The 20,392-nt window shown below is 33.4% G+C and overlaps 1 protein-coding gene across 1 annotated transcript in view; it reads right to left on the bottom strand.

Moving 5' to 3' along the window:
* The window catches only part of LOC118195509 (sortilin-related receptor-like), a 195,337-nt gene extending 184,811 nt beyond the window's left edge, over positions 1-10,526 (bottom strand). Inside the window, exons 1-2 of the mRNA XM_085813545.1 lie at positions 10,183-10,526; positions 6,735-6,971 (exon numbers count right to left, since the gene is read on the bottom strand). Of these exons, the coding sequence (XP_085669671.1) occupies positions 6,735-6,971; positions 10,183-10,428 (483 nt within the window). The 5' untranslated portion in view covers positions 10,429-10,526. The remainder of the gene's footprint in view (positions 1-6,734; positions 6,972-10,182) is intronic.
* Between the last annotated feature and the right edge of the window lie 9,866 nt (positions 10,527-20,392).

Raw genomic sequence — 20,392 nt, 5'->3', positions numbered from 1 at the left:
TAGCACTTTGTGCTAAAACTATGGGTACAGGTCTGTGACTGGTGAAATTATTAATACACAGTCAGTTTATGACTCTCCTAAAAAATTAATTTGGATATTAGGTATCTGAATAACAAATGAACATCAAATATTTATTTAATATCATTTTGTACAAATTTTTCATTTGCAAAAACCATTATTAGAATGCCAAAGGCAGATAAAAGATAAATACTTTGCATAGAGAGCATCCCTGCCCTCCATCTTCTTATCTTTACAAAATACTCATCTACTCTTTTTTTTTTTTTTTTTTTTTTTTCCCCCAGTGCCAGTTTACAAACATAACAATTATTTTTTTTCATATAGTCAAACCTGCATCAACAGCTCTTAAATAGTTCAGATAACTCACTATTAACAGAAAATTTCTGAATCCCTTCTTTCTTAAAGTAAGAGATTAATGCAATTCTATTAAATGTACATTTCTTTTTAATACATAAAATTCTTGATAGCATGAGATATTTGCTAACAGATGGTTTGACAATATTTTGGTGAGGCATATATATTTTAGAATTGTTTAGAGACCGTAGAGCTATCGATTAACTGATAAGATTCCTCTTTGTATTACTACTGCTATCATTATTGCAGATAATCTCAAAATCAAGACAAATACACCTATTCACTCTCTCAAATCTTAACTGACCAATTCCTAAAAGGGATGAAACAAGGCTCTTTTTAGTAACTGTAATAAACCCTATTAGTATAGCTGGGAGAATAAGGCAAAGGGAGGCATTTGCCTCCAAGTCCAGCATCCAGGGGGCATTTTATTGCCCTTTCCCGCTGCATTTCGGCAAACAGGAGAAGATACAAAATCTTCAGTTGTCCCCAGGTGTTGAAAGCCCCTAGCCAAATGGAAAACACACAAAAGCAGACCCTAGTTCACTACAGGCTGCTGAGCAGGCAGATACTGATCCCACGTCCTTTCATTTATTCAGCTTAAGTAAAATATATTGCAAATGGTTTTCAAGAACTTGGCTGTTTTTTGCTTTTGGGTTCCTTTCCTCTAAAATTATGTACGAAAATATAAGGAGGGAGGTAGAAAACCATAACAAGAAACTTTTCAAACAAAACACAAGAAACTTTACCACAATGACATTACTTCTCAGTTTTATTGACAAAAACTGGGATAGTCTATATTTTAGGTACCCCCAAGTTGCTATTTCATTTATCGCCAAGTTGTTATTTTATTTATGGTAATTTGAGTATTTACAGTGAATGTTTTGGAAACCCTATCATGATGTGATTGGTTAGAACCTATAATGACGTGATTGGTTGTAATGCATCACGGCGGTGATTTTGATTGTTGGAAGAACATTTCTAAGGGCTTATTTCTGCGCTGGATGTTGGTTAGGAATTACTTTTCTCATTTTGTCCTTTACACCATAAAATGGCTGCTGGTAGTAAACTGGGTATTAGGTGGTATAGAATGAGGGAGCGGAAGGTGTTTTTTTATGTGGTTGAGGATAGAAGAAAAGAAACTTTGCTGGATGTAATTGAACAGAATATCTTACCAGAAACAAAGATCTTATCCAATTGCTAGAAGTCATATGACTGTCTTTCTGATAACGGCTTTGTTCACCTTATAGTAAATTACACAATGATATTTAAGGATTCAGAAACCAGAGCTCATATTAACACTATCGAAGATACGTGGGATGTAATAAAAAGGGATTTTTGAAAGAAATGCCACTAACAGTCCGGCACTACGAAGGATATTTTTTATTCTTACTTTTGTGAATTTATGTGGCAACAACAGCATGCAGATTCTAGTTCTGATAATTTAAAAAAGTTTTTGGATGCTCTTAAAGAATTCTGTGTGCCACACATGGAAGACACATAAACTCCTAAATAAGGTCTTTTCTTTTTGTACTATGCAAATTAGAGCCATTTTATTTGGGAAGGCACTGCATGTAAATAGGAAAAGTGCCCCCCCCCCAAAAAAAAAATCACCAATTTTCACAAGAGGGGCTCTGAAATATATTTTTCTGCAAAACTGTATTGCTTTATTTAATTTGGCTTACTTGGTGCTCATGATTTCTCAGATGCTGAAAGTTTTTTCTGCATTATTATTTTGAAAGAAATGCCACTAACAGTCCGGCACTACGAAGGATATTTTTTATTCTTACTTTTGTGAATTTATGTGGCAACAACAGCATGCAGATTCTAGTTCTGATAATTTAAAAAAGTTTTTGGATGCTCTTAAAGAATTCTGTGTGCCACACATGGAAGACACATAAACTCCTAAATAAGGTCTTTTCTTTTTGTACTATGCAAATTAGAGCCATTTTATTTGGGAAGGCACTGCATGTAAATAGGAAAAGTGCCCCCCCCCAAAAAAAAATCACCAATTTTCACAAGAGGGGCTCTGAAATATATTTTTCTGCAAAACTGTATTGCTTTATTTAATTTGGCTTACTTGGTGCTCATGATTTCTCAGATGCTGAAAGTTTTTTCTGCATTATTATTTTCTGATTCCATATGCTATCTTCATGCTAACGTTTTAGAACTTTAAATTCATTGTATGCATTAAATATCTATCATAAATATTTTACTACATGAAATATGTGTGAAAAAAATAGTCATGCAATTATACAATGTGACTAAAACAGCAAATTGACTAGTTATAGCAAAAATAACAAGTTTGATAAACATGAATTAAATTCCCCCCCCTCTAAAAACATTCTGGCAAATACTGTTTAGCAATTGAATCAAGCAACTGTAATTCTTCCCAGCTTCTGGTCTCCACATGAACTTCACTAAGTAAGAAGGCAAATTATTTGCTTTGAACCATTTTCTAGTTATTATTTTCAACAATTTTTATCACAGCCTTTAATATTGCATTTCCATCATACATACTCTGCCATGCATGCCATGCATAAGAACTCGAACGTTCATGATTTTTTGGCAAAACACTACAGGCCTGGAAATAATAAACAACTGCTTCATTTCAGCAAATTTAGTAAATGCACAATGTAAAATACAGTAAGAATGAACTTGATGCAAATGAATGTTGTCCTCAAAACTTTGTCAAAAAAGGGTTACCTCCAAAAATGTTCCAGTGCAGACATACGTTTACACAATATATATACAAAATGCAGAAATGTATGTTTTGTAGTTATGAATTAAAGTATAAAATAAAGAGAACATACGTGTTACATACATTTAGAACTAGAGGATGTTAGACTTAAAGTATATGGTTCTTAATAACTGAATAATAACTCACATTCTTAGTTCCTATATTTATATAAGGAAATAATTTTTGATAATGACATAGATGTTAATAATTAAAGCCAATCATAAGCAAATAAATAGTTGCAATTCATGGGCAGCTGGACACTCTTAATTTCTTAAAATGGGGGGGGAAGGATTCTTGACATAGATGAGCACAGCTGGCATGCATTAGTGCAGCCATCTTAGCTATTTTGAATTACAAGTTCCAACAATTTTTATGGACAAATAATGGTATTTTTAGCCTAATTTAATTTTTAAATCTGCATTTGTAGACTTTGCCAGGAATAAATGAAACCACGATTAAGATTTCTGAGTATTAGAAATGCAGTATTTTGTCACAAAATCTGCAAAGGGAACAACTATTTTGAATGTCTTGTTAAATGGATGCCGTTTACCTGGTATGGCCATCACTGCCATACTGATGGGCCTAGGTTCAAATCTTGAAGAGGACATGGATGTTTGCAAGCACACAGTGCTCTGTGCAGCAAAGGGCACTGAAAAATATATGGCAAACTGAAAGTCTCTCCCTCAAAATCAGGGTGGAACTGCACAGTTACGGGGTGGGACTGTCCCTGTAAGATTAATGGTGAAAGCACTTCTTAATTTCAGGCTTTAATGTTTTAAATTACTAGCCCTTGATGAGTCAATTTAAAATATCAAAATATGAATAACTAATTTGAATTTTCATTATTTTTTTTTAAAAATTCCAAGAGGATTTTTTTTAGTTTATTCCTACTTTTGAATTTGCATAATACATCATTCTAAAATTTAACAGTTTCTCTAAATTTTCTTTACTTTAAATTTCAAATAAAAAATTTTACAGGATAGTATAGTTTTTCCCCTTCTAATTTTTAAAAATTAAACTTTTGTTAAATTAAATCTTGAGCAGCTTCAGCACTTGATATTAAAACTGTTTTTTGGGGAAAGAGGTCCCCTTTAGGATTTTATTCTTTACACAGACAGATAGATAGATAGCTGGGTTGATCTTTGGATTATGGTAACTTGGCGATTTTTTGGCGAAAATTTGGCGACCAACTCTGCTACAGCAACCCTCTATTTTTTTTTTCGCCGCCATTTTGTCTTCACGACATAAAGACACGTTTCTTTTCTATTTATTTACTGAACACTTTTTCCAACAATCTACTAGTCGAATTACACTTATGCTAGAAATTTTATGTAACAAAACTGCTTAATCATGACAAATATTAACTGCAAAATTGGGAAAAAGTGCACAATCGCAAACTCCTTGCGCGTTTTTCAGAATAGCACATACACATAAACCATTTACACGTCAACTTATTTTTACTTAAAAAAACATCCCAGAATTGCACAAAAATGGCATTGCACACACTCTTAACTTTATCCATCTACACTGCTATTTTCTCATAAATTACAAAAATTTGCACGAAAATGCAAAAACATTCTGTGAATCTTTAAACTTGGTAAAAAGCACATATATGAAATTACCTGATCGCGAAAAAGTATATACCCTTTCCAAGGATGAACATTTCCACGTATAAAATAAATAAAATATCCAAAAACTTTTACCTCTAAATTATCTACAGTCAAAAGTCGTTAATTCGGACACCCATAATTCGGAATAATTTATAATCCGGACCTCAAAGCTAAAAACTTTCTGCGCATGCGCCGCGTTGACACATGCGCATAGGCGTTTACGCGTGCGCGTAAGACCTCTTACGACTGTGCATTTGCGTGTGCGCAAGCGCAGAATACGTTTTCACGTGCACGTTTTATGTATAACAGACGGTGTAAGCTAAAATTATCTAATTATCTATTTCAGTTAATGTTGATGATCGCGTTGTACCTTAATTTTCGAATTGGAACCGGCTTATTATTTTTTGCAGACTGTAAGAGCAATACTATAAAAGTAAACTTGAACTTTCGATTATGTCAAATAGAATTTTTTATTCTGGAGCTCCCAAAGGATCGTACAAAACGAAAGTATGTTTCGATGTCCATCAAACAGAAAGTTTAATTGCTGCAAAAAATGGATAAAAACATGAAGAATGTGACAGAGAGGTTAGTGAAAACGAAAAAATTTCGATTGACAAGTTAGTCGGTATTCTCGGCACAGCAATTAACGGGACTTGAACAGCGGAACTTTGTAAGTGAACAAAAAATTATGTCTGTTTATAGAATTAAAAAGAAAGTATTATCACATAAAACGAAGCAACTTAAACAACTTACATTGAAAGAAATGTTTAATAAAGTAAACAAATAAATATTAAGCTTTTTTTTGTAAATTTTGATACCCTTTAGATCATAATTGTTCTTTATTTCATAAATTACGGTTTCATATTTTTAATTTTAGAATTTCTGCATGCCATCTTACGCGATTTAAACTGATGATCTATAATCCGGAAAAACCGATAATCCGGAATCGCCGAAGTCCCGACGAGTCCGGATTAACGACTTTTGACTGTATTATATTATAAACGTCACCAACGAATTCATACCGCAAACATTACAAATGGTTACAAATACTTAGTGTCAAATATTTAAATTACTTCCATGCACGTTTACTTCAACTGAAACGTATACCAAATTCCTACAAACATAAAATTCACAAAATAACTATCATTTAATTAAAATATCACTAAACCATGTATACGTCAACTTATTTTTACTTAAAAAAAACATCCCAGAATTGCACAAAAATGGCATTGCGCACACTCTTCACTATATCCATGTACACTGCTTTTTTCTCATAAATTAGAAAAATTTCATGAAAATGCATGAAAATACTCAACGTATTCTACTCAAACGTATTCCAAAATACTACAAACATATAACTCACAAAATCACGATCATTAAATTAAAATATAATTAAATTAAAAAACACTACTTAAAATATAAATAAGCACATACATTAAATTAATAAAAATTAGATTACAATCCTAATTACTTTAAACTAAATCATTGCTAATAACAATTTTCCAATAATATCATATTAATTTATTTACTCCTTACATTTTGAACAATGCATAAAAATAATATCCTCAAATGATTAAAAATACTAACTTACCTAATCTTCAGAATCTTCATTACGTGGCACGCACACTTCGACTATTTCACACAACACACAATGAAGCTTAATACAAAATAATATAGTACTACAGTTTTCCAAATTGCCCCCCTTTTCCGATTAAAGAACTGTAATTCGTCCATTAATGTCACATGACATATCTCATGATCTCTCATTTCCCTCACACAAAATAATGCGTAATCGGAACTGAGTACTTCTCACATTATTACCAAAGTCCTAGGTAGTAACCTTTATTGCCTCCAAAATGTCGCCAAACTACCAGTTACCATATTCCAAAGATCAGCCGATAGCTGTATTAAACATATAAACATGCATATATATATATATATACACACACATAAATAGTTTTAATCTAATCTGCAAATTTGGAAAAAAAAAAAAAAAAAAAATCATATTTACTTACATGACTATTCAGTACAGGACTTATGTAAAACATTGATATGATTGACAGTTGTTCATCAGATATTCGCATACTCTGATTCTGCTTTTCCACAAATGTTTTGCCATAATCATACGAGATGAACACGCTTGATGTTGAATGCTCATTTTGTCTTCTATCTCTTGCCAAACAAATGAGTACATCACTCCCTTTTCCAGCCCAATGGACAGATAATTGTTCATGACTATCATTTAAAGGAAACTACAGGAGAAAAAATCTGTTAAATTAAAATATATAAAAACTAATATACAAAACAAAAATTTATACAAAACTATAAAATTAAAATAATTAAATATAAATAAAGTAGGAATGTCTTACTTTTTAATGATATTCAAGTCATTAAAAGGCCAATTTCACAGTTTTAAAGAGTTTTGCACTTAAAAATTAAATTAGCCACTGCATGATTATCGTTAGGTCTAACTACTTATTTGCTTGGAATTACACTAGCTCACATTGCTAGACCTTCCAGTGGACAAAGCCATAGAATAGAATACTGGTAATTTGTTTGGGATGTGATTTTTGGAAAGTTGAAGGGGTATTAATGGAATATATACATTTCTTTTCTTTCTTTCTTTTTTTTTAATGTGCAGTATAAGCCCTAATTTCACCAAATGTGGCGATATGTGTTCTGCGCTGGTTTTGGGCGCGATTGCATGTTCTATGGCAACCCTGTTGACGTTGAAAAATCTTTCACTGGAGCTCGTTGGTTCGCCTCTGTGTCTGAGAAGATGGGAGGGAAAGATAAAATGGTAGTTGTTGAATTGAAGTTCAGCAAAAGGAAATATGATTGTGGCTATCCTGTTGAGGGGTAGTGGGTATTTGGAAGTGTGGAAAGAGGGTCTGGGAGATTATTTTTAATGGCAGTGCATGACAGAAGTAGGGATTTGTGATTTTATTTATTTGTGAACTAAAGTATAAATTTTCTGGATAGTGTGTCTGGCTGTGATGTAAATACGATAGTAATTACGTGGCAGCATGTTAAAGGCGGTATGAAATTTATATTTCTGCTATTCGAAAACGCATTAATTCATGGTAAGTGCATTTTATTTTATCCTTGTTCTTATTTTGTAGAATGTTATGTTCATTGGTTCTTTAGTATGAATTTCTGTCGTTATTGTTGTTTTTTTAAATTGTTTGAAATTTATTTTAGTTTATTTTGTTGTTTAGTGTCTAGACTGTATAATTCGTAGATGTTTTTTAAAGTTGAAACAACGCTGTGTACATGGTATTATTTAAAATTTATTGTTATGTTATTTTATTAAAGCGAGGAGTGCGTAGATCGTAGATTCCTTCCTTGCCTAAATTGTGCAATTCGTAGAATTTTTTTAAAGTTTAAACAGGATGCTGTGTACATGGTATTCTTTGAAATTTATTGTTGTTATGTTAATTTATTAAAGCGAGGTGTGCGTAGTTTGTAGATTCTTCGTTGCCTACATTGTGCAATTCGTAGATGTTTTTTTAAGTTAAAACATGTCACTGTGTACATGGATTCTTGTCAAATATTTTTGGTTAGAAACTTTACGTTTTTGCTATCTAAATTTTTTGTTTTTGTTTCGGATTTTTAGCTAAATTGTGTGTTCAAAACGTAGTTTTTGCATGTGCAAAAACTGTGTTTTTGGAGACATTTTAGGCTAAAAGTTTGAAATGTAGACAAAAAATTTAGATAGTAATATGGCAGCGTGAAGTTTCTCGCCAAAAATGCGACTTGAGGGCGCATATCAGAGTAGTTCCATTATTTTTATCTGAAGGGGAAAATTATATACTTTTTCATTGGTAGTTATTGGTAGTTTTGTGAATAGACAAAAAATGATTGTTCATTATCTTTAGAGCTCATAAATAATAACAAAACAAAACATTTTATATGAAACAATTTTACTACAAAAAAAATCTATATCGATGTTATTTACTTTTTTATAGCCACTGACACCTCTTCAGCAGAATAACTGTTAAATATAAAGGATGTAAATTCATGTGAACACAAACGTGTGTGTGTATATGCATGCATGTTTAGCTTTGTTGTGTGAATATTAAAAAATAAGTCGGTTTAATCCTGGTTTATCGTACACACGGAATTTGGAGATAATAACGTGACGATCAGTAAAATGCAGTGTTTATGATGAGCAATAAACGAGTCATTTTGGTGTTGGCAACAATTTCCAAAATCCCGTTAAGGCCGTATCATATACCAGGATTTTTACCAATACACCAAACACATAGTTCTATTATATCCCATGCTTCCAGTTGAAACGTCAAATGCAGATAACCAGAAAATAATAAACATTTTAGCACATTGTAAAAAAAAAAAAAAAAAAAAAAAAAAAAAAAAAAAAAAAAATTGGGTACTATTCGGTTTTGAGGGCCGTAAAAAAATCATCAAGCTATTGTTGATGACAATGCTGCCAAAAATAATTGCGGCAAGAAAGGAAGCATAATAGTAAATAACTATTTAAGATTGATATTTTAGTTTATGTGAAAATAGGTCGATGTGTACATAGATAAAGTCAAGGCTGTGCGCAGTGCCATTTTTGTGAAATTCTAGGATTTTTTTTTTAAGTGAAAATAGGTCGATGTGCACATGGATATCGAGTATGTGCAATTCTTAAAAACGCGTCAAGTAGTGGGTGATTCTGCACTTTACCCAAAATTCTATTGCCGACCTTTCATCATGGGCAATTCCCAAATTGTTAAATCTATAAGATATCAAAAAAGGATTTAAAAATTAAACTAGTATTTAAATGGTGTCTTAAGAAATATAGAACTATATAAACTTACACGATCTGAAATCAACACATATGCTAAATTTGGCGTGCTGTTAAATGGGCACGTTTGCTAGATTTGGCGTTTTTGCGCACACATTTTTGTTGCAATTTTTTTACTGCTCTCGAAACCGAATAGTACCAAAAATTGTTCAGATACCATAGAACATACTTTCTTATAAAGCTTCAGGAATTAAAATTATTTGTTTATGGTTATAATTTAAAGTTTTGTTTTATGCTTGGCATTAATTAAAAATAACAGAACTCATGTGGTAATGAAAATTTTGCATTTAAAAAAATCATTCCTTTATCTTTAAAATAACATAAAAGTTTAATTCTAGTTTTATAGGAAAATCTGTTACAGGTTCTTGAAATTTTTAAACTGCAACATATAGCTGTGACTGAAAAGAAATGAAGTTAGCCCTGACCTAACAGAAGCAAATATTTTGCAAATTTCACAATATGTTCATTCTATCAGAGATATTTGATCAAACTAGACTAGAGTCAACTCCTTAAAGAAGTAATTTCAAAATAGCACGCAACTTATTATAGTTTAAATGAATTTAACAATAATTTAAGGGAAAAAATACGAATATGCACCAATCATTTAAAATAACAACACAAAAAGACTTAAAAGTAAACAACAGAAAACTTACAACAGTTGAAAAGTTCGAGGGTTTCGCATTAGAAGATGCAACTGAGTTACGCTTTATTCGATTTTCTAAAATGTGAAGTTCATTTTCAAATTCAGAATCTCTATAAAGCGTAAATATACTACGTAATTCATTTAAATCAGATGGAGCTATAAATAAAGTTGAAGAAGAAAGTCCGATGCGATGACATTCATGAGAGCAAAAGAAAGTGAATACGGCTAAGAGAAACAGAAATCTAAATACATGCATCACTAACACATCTGAAATTCAAATAAATTTTATATCAATATGTTCTTCAGGTAATGAATTAGCGAAACTTCAGAGTTTACAAATTTTGGCTATCATTAATGTTGCCAACTTTAAAAATATGCATTATGTTTGTAATGGTTTGTTGCCATAGAACCATATTCACTTCCTATAAGTTAAAGATATATCTTTTACTTATAGGAAATATATATTACCGTCTTATATATTACCATTTATATCTTTACTGTATAATAATAAAAAGGAAAAACCTCTTTCATATACTATAGGATTCCCCTCGCGCTGATCTTTTACTTGTATGACATTTTTGTCATGTAGGCAAACAGACTTGCATTTGGGATTTTAAATGTATATTTATAAACACATTTTCAATTTATTGCATGAATAGATTCATAATTGTGTTATGTTATCTCAATTCAAGTGCTTAACATTTACTATATTAAATTATTTTATTTAAATGAAGCAGAAATTTAACTTGTGTCTGACGCAAATGAAGCGTCTTCTGTTAAATATGCTTAATCTTGCTAAAGAATTATCTTTCATAATTAGTATTTAGTGTATATTAGTGTATTTTAGTATTATTCTGCAATGAACTGCCGATGGCAACAAATACATCCTCGTTGCCATTGGATACTTCCATATGGCTATAGTACGTAGTGTATATAATGCAAATAGTATAAAACATGGTTTTATTTCTTTGTTTTATTGAATTAGTATTTGATTTGATTTAAGTTACTTATTGCAATCATTGTTTACTTTGTTTGTTATTCTGTTGTAATGTTTATTATTGTATTGATGTGCCCAGTTGTAAGTATGGCTTCCTGTCCGGGGATTGTACTGCCCAGGACGCGTATTTCCAAACCCTACCCCATTTTTCGAATTTTTGACGTCACGGAAATATCGACTAGTTTCACCTGGCAAGACGGCGTACCCCACTTTTGACGGAAGCACTTCCGCAGAGAACCCGGTAAATGTAAACATCGCCAACTTTGGCGATAAAAGTTCAAACCTGGTAACCTATCGGATTAATCGTATTCGCTTGTTTGAAAGTTGCAACCATCCACACACAGATCGTATTTTATTCTCGAGTGTCAAGATGTAGAAACATCTTTTTACTCGACTTCTGATAAAGAGCAGGAGGGGGAGAGAGGGAGAAGGGTGAAAGGAGTGTGGAAGGCGGATGAAAGAGAGTCAGGTCCGCACTAGCGGCGGCGAGAAAAGGCGAGTGTCAAGTTCAGTGTCGTTATAAGATGAAGCCGCGGGTGGTAAAACCGCAGAGTCAGTTTTGCGTGAATGAGTCAATTAAGGTTGTGAATCTTATGTGGGGAGGATATCAGAAGGGTAGCGATGTTTTTCTCTGGGACGTGGGGAGTGTCTGAGAGTGCTAATAAGGCTATTACTGTGGGTTTGTACTGAATAAAAGAAGTTGACCGCTAATCGTTTAATATACTCTTGAATAAGTTCCATTCGAAGGTCTCTGTGGATATAGATGTTGGGAATATACCAAGGAGCATTGATAATTTCTCGTAAAATTTTATTTTGTAGAATTTGTAATTGTTTAATATTGGTTTTAGCTACATGTCCCCAGATCGGTGCTGCATAAAGAAGAGCTGGGCGTAGTATGGAACGATATAGAATTAATTTATTTGTAGTAGATAAGTTGCTTTTTCTACCAAGAAGAGTTCGCATAGTAGCTGTGGTGATTTTAAATTTTTGTACTACGGACCGGAAATGGATTCTGAAGGTAAGTTTTTGGTCAAGGGTGACTCCAAGGTATTTGGTTTCATTAATCCAGTCTATTTCTTCGTTAAATATTTCAGGGGGTGGAGAATAGTATTTCATGTTTCCTTTACGGAAAATTATTGCCTTAGTTTTATCAGTGTTAATTTTAATCCTCCAAAGGGTAAGCCATTTTTCCAGTTTTATCTGATAGCTTTGGAGTTGGTTTCTTACGGCGATAACAGTGCAGGCTTTAGTAAGTATGGCGGTGTCATCGGCAAAGAGTGCAAGATGAACAGAAGGGTCTTTAGGGATATCTTGTGTATAAATATTAAAAAGGTACGGCGAAAGTGCCGACCCCTGTGGGACACCAGCATTGATTACTCTGGTGGTACAGTAAGCAGTACCGATTTTGATTCTGAATGATCTGTTGCTGAGAAAAGAGGCTATTAAGCGAATAAAATGATCTGGAAAATTGAGAGTGATTAGTTTGTAAATAAGTCCTCGATGCCATACCCTGTCAAAAGCTTTCGCGATATCGAGAAATATAGCACCGGTCGGAAGCTTGCAATTGTAGCCTTCAGTGATAATGTTGATAACTATAAGAAGTTGGTGGCAAGTGCTATGATGATTACGAAAACCGAATTGTTCTTTTGGTAGAAAATTCATGGAAGGGTGAATTTTTTGGATGTGGAAAAGTAGAATTTTCTCAGTAACTTTAGACAGGTGGCTAAGTAAACTGATAGGGCGATAGTTCTGTGGGAGAGTTGGATAGCTTGCTTCCATGAGTTAGGAAAATGAGCGAATTTGATAATGTTGTTGATTATTTTAGTTAGGCAGGTAAGCGTTGATCGAGAGATGCTTCAGTGCTTTGGTCGAGATGCCATCGTGCTCTGGGGCTTTCTTCGTTTGTAAGGCGCTGATGGTGTTGGCAACGATGGTTGGGGTAGTCAGGAAAGTGAAGTTGTACGGAGCAGGGGTGTTAAGGAAGTTATTGACCACCTGGTTGATCCGTTCAATATGGTTATTGTTGTACGGAGTGGGATTAAGAGTGAATGTATCTTCCATATAGTCCGCAAAAGATTTAGCTTTATCTTCTTCTGTATATGAAGTTCCACTAGGTCCATGGATAGGTGGAATAGGTTTATAAGGTTTCTTGAATTTGCGGGAAATGTCAAATAGGGAATTGTCCTCTATAGCTAGGTTATTTAGGAAATTGGTCCATTTTTGGTTTTTGAAGTTCTTGATTCTTCTGTTGATTTCTTTTTGCATAGAGTTTAGTTCGTGTTTGAGTTGTGGATCCCTGGTGGTTTGCCATCTTTTACGGATCAGGTTTTTCTCTTTAATCCTATTCCTTATATCGGCAGGCAGGGGAAGGAAAGGCTTGTTCACATAAAAAGTATTGGTGGCTTCCTTTAAAGCAGAATTGATGCTGTTGATAAATTTTGAGACTTCGTGTTCTAAATCTTCTGTATTGTTGATGCATGGGTTACCTTGTATGGAGTTATTCAGAATTTCAGAGTATTTGATCCAATTTGTAATTCCTATACTTCTGTCAAGTGAGGGGAGGTATTTATTAATGGGGATTTCAAATACAATGGGGTTGTGGTCGGAAGACAGGGCTGAAATTATAGAGATATTGCATCTGTTAGTAATGTTATTTGAGATGAAGAAGTCAATTGTGGTGGCGCTATTGTACCCGTAGTGGGTGGGCTCGTCTGGAGCATGAATATTATAATTATTTGATTGAATGAGCTTAAATATGTCATTTCCTTTTTTGTTAGCAGGAGTGTTCGGTTCCAACAGGGGTGTTTTGCGTTGAAGTTCCCTCCGACAATGGTAGAAGTATTAGAATTAAGGAGGTGAATCAATTCTTGTGCGCTGGGATTATTATTTGGTGGGATGTATATATTCGAAATTTTGAATTTTTTATGTTCTATTACAATTTCTATTGTGTTACTTTCGAAAGTGGTACTGGAATTAGGAATTTGAGCGTGTTTTATGCTCCTTTTAACAAATGTGATGATGCCACCGCCTCTTCCTGTCTCACGATCAGTACGGTAGGTGTTATAATTAGCATAAAGTACTTTGAGTGCTGGTTTAAGGTGAGTCTCTTGTATGAGTATTACGTCAGGTTCAATTTCAATAATGAGGTTCGATAATTCATCTTTTTTATGGTAAAGACCGTTAGCGTTCCAAGAGAGGATTTTTATGTTGCATCTGTTCTTGAATTTATTAGCATTAAAGATGATTTCCTATTTTTTCAATGATTTCGACTACAGCGATTATTTTATCAAGAGGTGATTTCTTGGTTTTAATGTTTTTGAGTCCTTGTATCACTATTGTCCAGATTGTTTTTAGCGTAGAGAAGTCAAAGAGGTCTGATAGGGAGGATTCTGCGGTGCTGGTAGTTTCTTCTGTTAGAATTTCGTTTTGAATGGAGGTTTGAGCGATATTTTCGTTACTGTTTGATGTCAGCGGAGGAAAGTCTTGTTTTCTGTTAGTCCAGGGATTGGTTGCTGGTGGAGGACTGGGTTGGAACTGAACTTGTTTGTTTTTTGGTCTGGCTGGGCAATTTGAAAAGTTGGCTGGGCGAGGACCTTTGCAGTGATAACATATGGCTGGCTGGTCGCGACTACGGTTGCATTCTATAGGTTTGTGATTGCCTCCACAACGGACGCAAACCCAGTCTCTGGTGCAGAGCAGGGAACTGTGAAAAAATCCCTGGCATCTATAGCATTGTGGAGGGCCAGGTTTCTTGCGTAATGATTCTATTGTTACGTTCATATAACCTATGCGTTTGATTTTGAATACTTCCTTATTTTCTTCTGATTTTGGTATATGTACTAAGAAAAGCGGCATCGGTTTGTTTTCTTTTCTGTTTCTTAAAAGTGTAATAAAGTTAACCTTAAATCCTTTGTCAAGAAGTTCTTGAGTGATGGTTTGGGGATCTGTGGTGATGGGTAAGCCTCTTATTATGACTTTTAAAACTTTATCTTCGGGCAGTAAGTAGATGTGGGCTTTAAGCTTAGTTTCTTCGACTATTTTGCGAATGAATCGATGTGAGTCAGAGTCTGCAGGCTGTATTTCTAGGCGGCGTCCTTTTAAGGTACCAGTTATCTCTTTTCCGGTTTGCTTGTTTAAGTTTTTTAAGAATTCATCTGCTTTTGGTACGTCATCTACGACAATAATTGGCACTTTATCAATTCTGCTTGTTTTGGGGCTGGAGTTTGTTTTTCTATTTGCGGGAATGGTGTCACTTTCGTTTGGTTGGTCTTTTGGGGTGGTAGTGAGCTGAGTGGCTGATTCATCTTCGTTGTCCAAATGCATGTCGTCTATTTGGTTCTCTAATTGTTTATATCGATTGCTGGTTTTGAGGGAAGGCTCCTCATCGGAGTCAGAATCCGTTTGTCTATGGCGAAATTTTCTTTTTCTTTGTTCTTTGAAACCACTAGTGGATTGAAGTATGTCGCAGAAGTTTTTAATCTCTTCAAATTGCTTAGCGAGCTTTTCGTTGGAGGTTTGTAGTTCGTTTATTTTTGCATTGGCCATCTCGTTTTCCTGCATACGCAGTTGATTAATGGCTTTAACAAGGAGAAAGTTTAGTTCTTTTTGATCACTAGCGGACAAAATCACATTTGTGTCATTACGAATATCTTGGATATCTTCCACCAAGGATCTGGTAGTTTCGACATCATTGGATAAAGTAATTTTGTGACTTAATATTTAGAGAACGTTGGGTTCATCATTGAGATGTCTCATGTGAGGATTTTCTGAGTTTGGAGGTGAATTTTCCATGTTTATGTTATTATTAGTTACAGTTATGTTTGTTGTGTCATATTGATTAATCATGTGAGGCAAATAAGTTGGAAAAAGGCCTAACTAGAGGCCGTACCTGAAGGTACCCTTATCAGCACGGTGAATAAAGAAAATCAGAAGAAAGAATAAAATACGACCTGTTTTATCCAGCGAAGAGTGCAGCAGTGGAGTTAAGGCGACGCTTTTGCGAGGCGAAAGCCAAAGAAGAAACAACCCAGAGCCCTTGAGGCGAGGTCGATGAACTCGGTACAGTAGCGGGGGTGGTAGCAACGCAAGGCAACCAACCATCCCTCTTGCGTACATTTTGTTGAATTATCACTGTCGTTGTTCGCATATGGAGATTTATATTCTTCTTCTCTTATTTATTATTATTTTTTCTGATTTTCTTAACAACGAATGGATAGAAATATTTTCGTTATAATTAAAGAAGTTTTCGTCGATAGATGCCGGTTCACGGCTCCAATTTTTATGGCTTAAAATTTTAACAAGATACTATATTGTTAATGCTTTTCTAACAATAACCTTTTCGAGGATAGCAGGTGTGACATAAATAGCTGATTAAATTGAAATAAAAAATATTATTGATTATCTAAGATGACAGAGTAGTTTGATGCATCCCCATGGTCATCAAATTTAGCAAACCACTGCTGGTGTAAGGAATACAGTTCAAATTACTCTTGAAAAATAATAAAATGTATAAAGTTCTAGTTTTGTTAACAATGCTACTGAAGAAAATTAGATTACTGTTGAAGGTTATTTGTATTGTGAAATATATTATTGTGTTGTATTTTATATGTGTTGGGTACCTGCTCAGTGATGATTACAAGATGTACACAAACATCGTTTATTCTACATTGCTCATCTACTATTCTATATTACAGTTATGGTTAAAGATAATAATAGATACAGTTACATATAAAACATCTCCCTTTTTTATAAAAAATAACAATAGTAGTAAAATTAAACATATTCTTTTAAATAATAAGGTTTCTTAACAGTCCTACCAGATCGAGTGACGTAGTTATGTCCATTTGAAAAATTTGATGATACTATACCTCTTTCACTATTTGGTGACACAACACTTCTGTTAGATTTTGAAGGACTTACAGGCACATCTAAATTTGTAGTGCTCCTACTATTTTCATGTATCTCGGGTTCATCTATAACTTCATTCTCATAGTTGTTTTTATTGCAAACTCTTCCTGATTAGTTCCTTTAAGAAGGTCTCTTCTGTTCCTTTCTACAATTCTTCCATCTCTTCTTATAATCCTATATGAACGTGGTCTTTCTGCTTCTTCTATAATTTTCCCTCTTTCATTTAGTTTTTCCCCTTTCTCTTTTATGTAAACATGATCTCCTGTTTTCAGTGGTTTTAATGGTCTTGCATTCCTATCATAATTACTTTTTTGTAAGGTTTGTCTCTTCTGTAAGTGTTGTCTATGGTCTTCATATCGTTTAGCTTGGATGAAATTCTCTTTTATAGGCATCAATCCATTTACTTTTCTTCCAAACATCAATTCTGAAGGTGACTTAATTTCATCTGAAATAGGAGAGTTACGACCCACATAGCACAAAAACATCCTTGGGATATCCCAAGGATGTTGCTCGCGGGATATGCGCCCATCCTCAGGACATCCCGCGAACCTCCTCCCGAGTGCTTAATGTCACATCCCGGGATATCCTCAGGACATCCTAACCAAGTCCCATCGACAGCGTGCGGGATGTTATTAGGATATGAACTCCTACTTACTACATCCTCAGGACATCCCAAAACCTCCTAAGCACATCCCATTATATCCTAAAAACATCCTATCTATGTCCCATCGACAGCCTATGGGATGTTATTAGGATTTAAAGTCCTACTTACTACATCCTCAGGACATCCCGTAATATCCTAATTTCCTCCTAAACTCATCCTCCTGAGCGCTTAATGTCACATCCCAGTATATCCTTAGGACATCCTATCTACTCCCACCGACAGCGTATGGGATGTTATCAGGATTTGAAACACTAGTTACAATATCCCTTTAACCTCTTAAATACATACTCTCAACTGCTTAGTGTCACATCCCAGTATATCTACAGAGGAAAATTCCAGTGAATGTATGTGAAGGTGTAATGATCTAAAACCTACTTTTTTCACACAGATAGTCTCAAATCCTTCTATGGTTACTATGGAAAAATCAGAAATGTTGAAAATATTTATACAACTTGTTTTGTTTTTAAATCTGAAGTTGTGAATGTATTAAAACTGAGCAAGGAAACTAAAATGAATTATTAATACAAAATATTAAAACTGAAAATTTTGCTTTTATTTTTAAGATATTAAAAATCTTTTGATCATTTTTAACCATCCAATAGCCCCCAAATTGAATTATTCATAATTAAATTGTTTTACAAAATCAGTTTCTAGTTTCAGTTAATTTGTATTAAAAATTGAATAATAAAATTAGCCATTTAATAATCTTTACATAAATGAATCATCTTTCTTTAAAACATGTAAGGAATTTATAGTGTTTTGATGACACTGTTGGGAAATTGTTAAAAGGAATAAATTGTATTTTTAAAACTAAATCAATTCCTAGCCTCAGAATAAATAAATATGTTTTCGTAACATGAGAATGCTGCAGGCTTTTTTATATATTTAATATTTAGTTGCAAAAATTTGACATTATGTTAACAATTCTTTATATCATTCAAAAGGTAACTCAAGAAGCTCTTTTAAAATTCTATCTTTCTGCTCACACAATTAAAAAAAAAAAAAATCTGAAAGGCCTCAGATTTTAGCAGTCACTCAAAGAGGCTAAAAGTTTATGAATGCATAGATTATCAATACAGATGGGGCAGTGGAAATAGCAAAACATTTTATAAGATACTGACACCAGAAAGTTATACATCTTCTATATATTTGAAAAATGAAGAAATATATCATGTAATTATGTAGAAATATTAAAATGTTTTCAATTAGATATATCATGAATTAAATGCATTTTAAATCAATCAGATTAAAAATTAAAAAAAGCATTGTTAAGAACTGTGTGTAATGCTTTTAAATAGCTTGGCTTATTAGTCAATAATATATTAGGTTTTAAAGGTAAATATGTTAAATTTTGCCAAATGGCAAGACTTGAATGAAAAGCGAAACAAGTTTACGACTGACGATATGAAGTCACATTTCAAAACTAATAGCCCTTTTAGATTAAAAAAAAAAGTTCTGAAAATAATTTGCAATGGTTCATTGGTATTATTTTACGCAAAATTCAGTAAAATGGTTTGGTTTATTAAATTACGGCAAAGCACTCGAGGGCTATCTGCCCTAAGGGAGGGATGTCTTCCTGGAGGACTTTTTAAGGGAAACTGGCTCATATACACGTTACACATGGGGAAAACCACGAAAACACCCATGCAGCCAGCCCGTTCGCGGGATTCGAACCTCAGACCGAACTACCAGTGTTCAGCGACGTTACCGCTCGGCCGCTGGTGGGCCCTTTCAGTAAAATGAAATTTACCCGTTGAAATCAGCACCAAATTAAACTTTGTAAATTCTAGCGCATGTTCAGAATTTTATTACTAACCATTCATTTCAGAGCAAAATAAAACAGTAATTGCCATTTATATGACAATCAATATCAAAAATTTAAATCTGCATTTTACGCAACATAGAAAAACTTCAAAAGATCTACTGTTTATCATGCAATTAAGGCATTTTATTCTGCAATCAACTCTACCAATTATTAATTCCATTAAGTAAGTATATCCAGTTTACTCTTTCTGCTCAATATATGCTATGTAAAATTTTCCATAAATTTATTAATTCATTTTATTTTGAGGTGAGCTTTTATTCAACTCTCAATGTCAACGAGAATGTTTAGTTCATTTTTTATTCGGTCTCAAAAGAGAAATCAAAATAAGTGGATTTATGTACGTGTATTTATGAATCAAAATATATGAGAAATCACAGTGAGAAAAGCACTGCTACCTTAAATTGTGATTATATATAACAAATGCAGTGAATTATAGTTAAAAAATAGTGAAAATATTTATATTTCTGAACTATTTCATATATAACATTTTCAGTTTCGCATATGTGGCAATTTAAGAACTTTTTTACGTATACCAATTTTTTGAAATATCTGCAAATTTTTGTATCTTCAAGGAAAGCTTATTCTTTCACCTTTAGTATATAAGTAATGGTAATTTACCAGATAAAATTACTTAATGGGGAATACAGAAAAATATCTAACCACTTACCTTTGTGACTTCATCTGCAGAGAGATGAAAAGAAGTTCAGCTAAATCTGCTATAATAAATATTTATAATAATGCTAAATTATGCAATATCTATTAATATGACAAATTTTTGTAAAGCTATTTATTTGGATGAAAAATAAACACATTCAGAAATTTATGGC

This window comes from Stegodyphus dumicola, chromosome 3, assembly GCF_044657685.1.
Source record: "Stegodyphus dumicola isolate Sdum_Otavi_A_Nest chromosome 3, ASM4465768v1".
Lineage (NCBI taxonomy): Eukaryota > Metazoa > Arthropoda > Arachnida > Araneae > Eresidae > Stegodyphus > Stegodyphus dumicola.
This window is presented reverse-complemented; position numbering and strand designations above follow the sequence as displayed.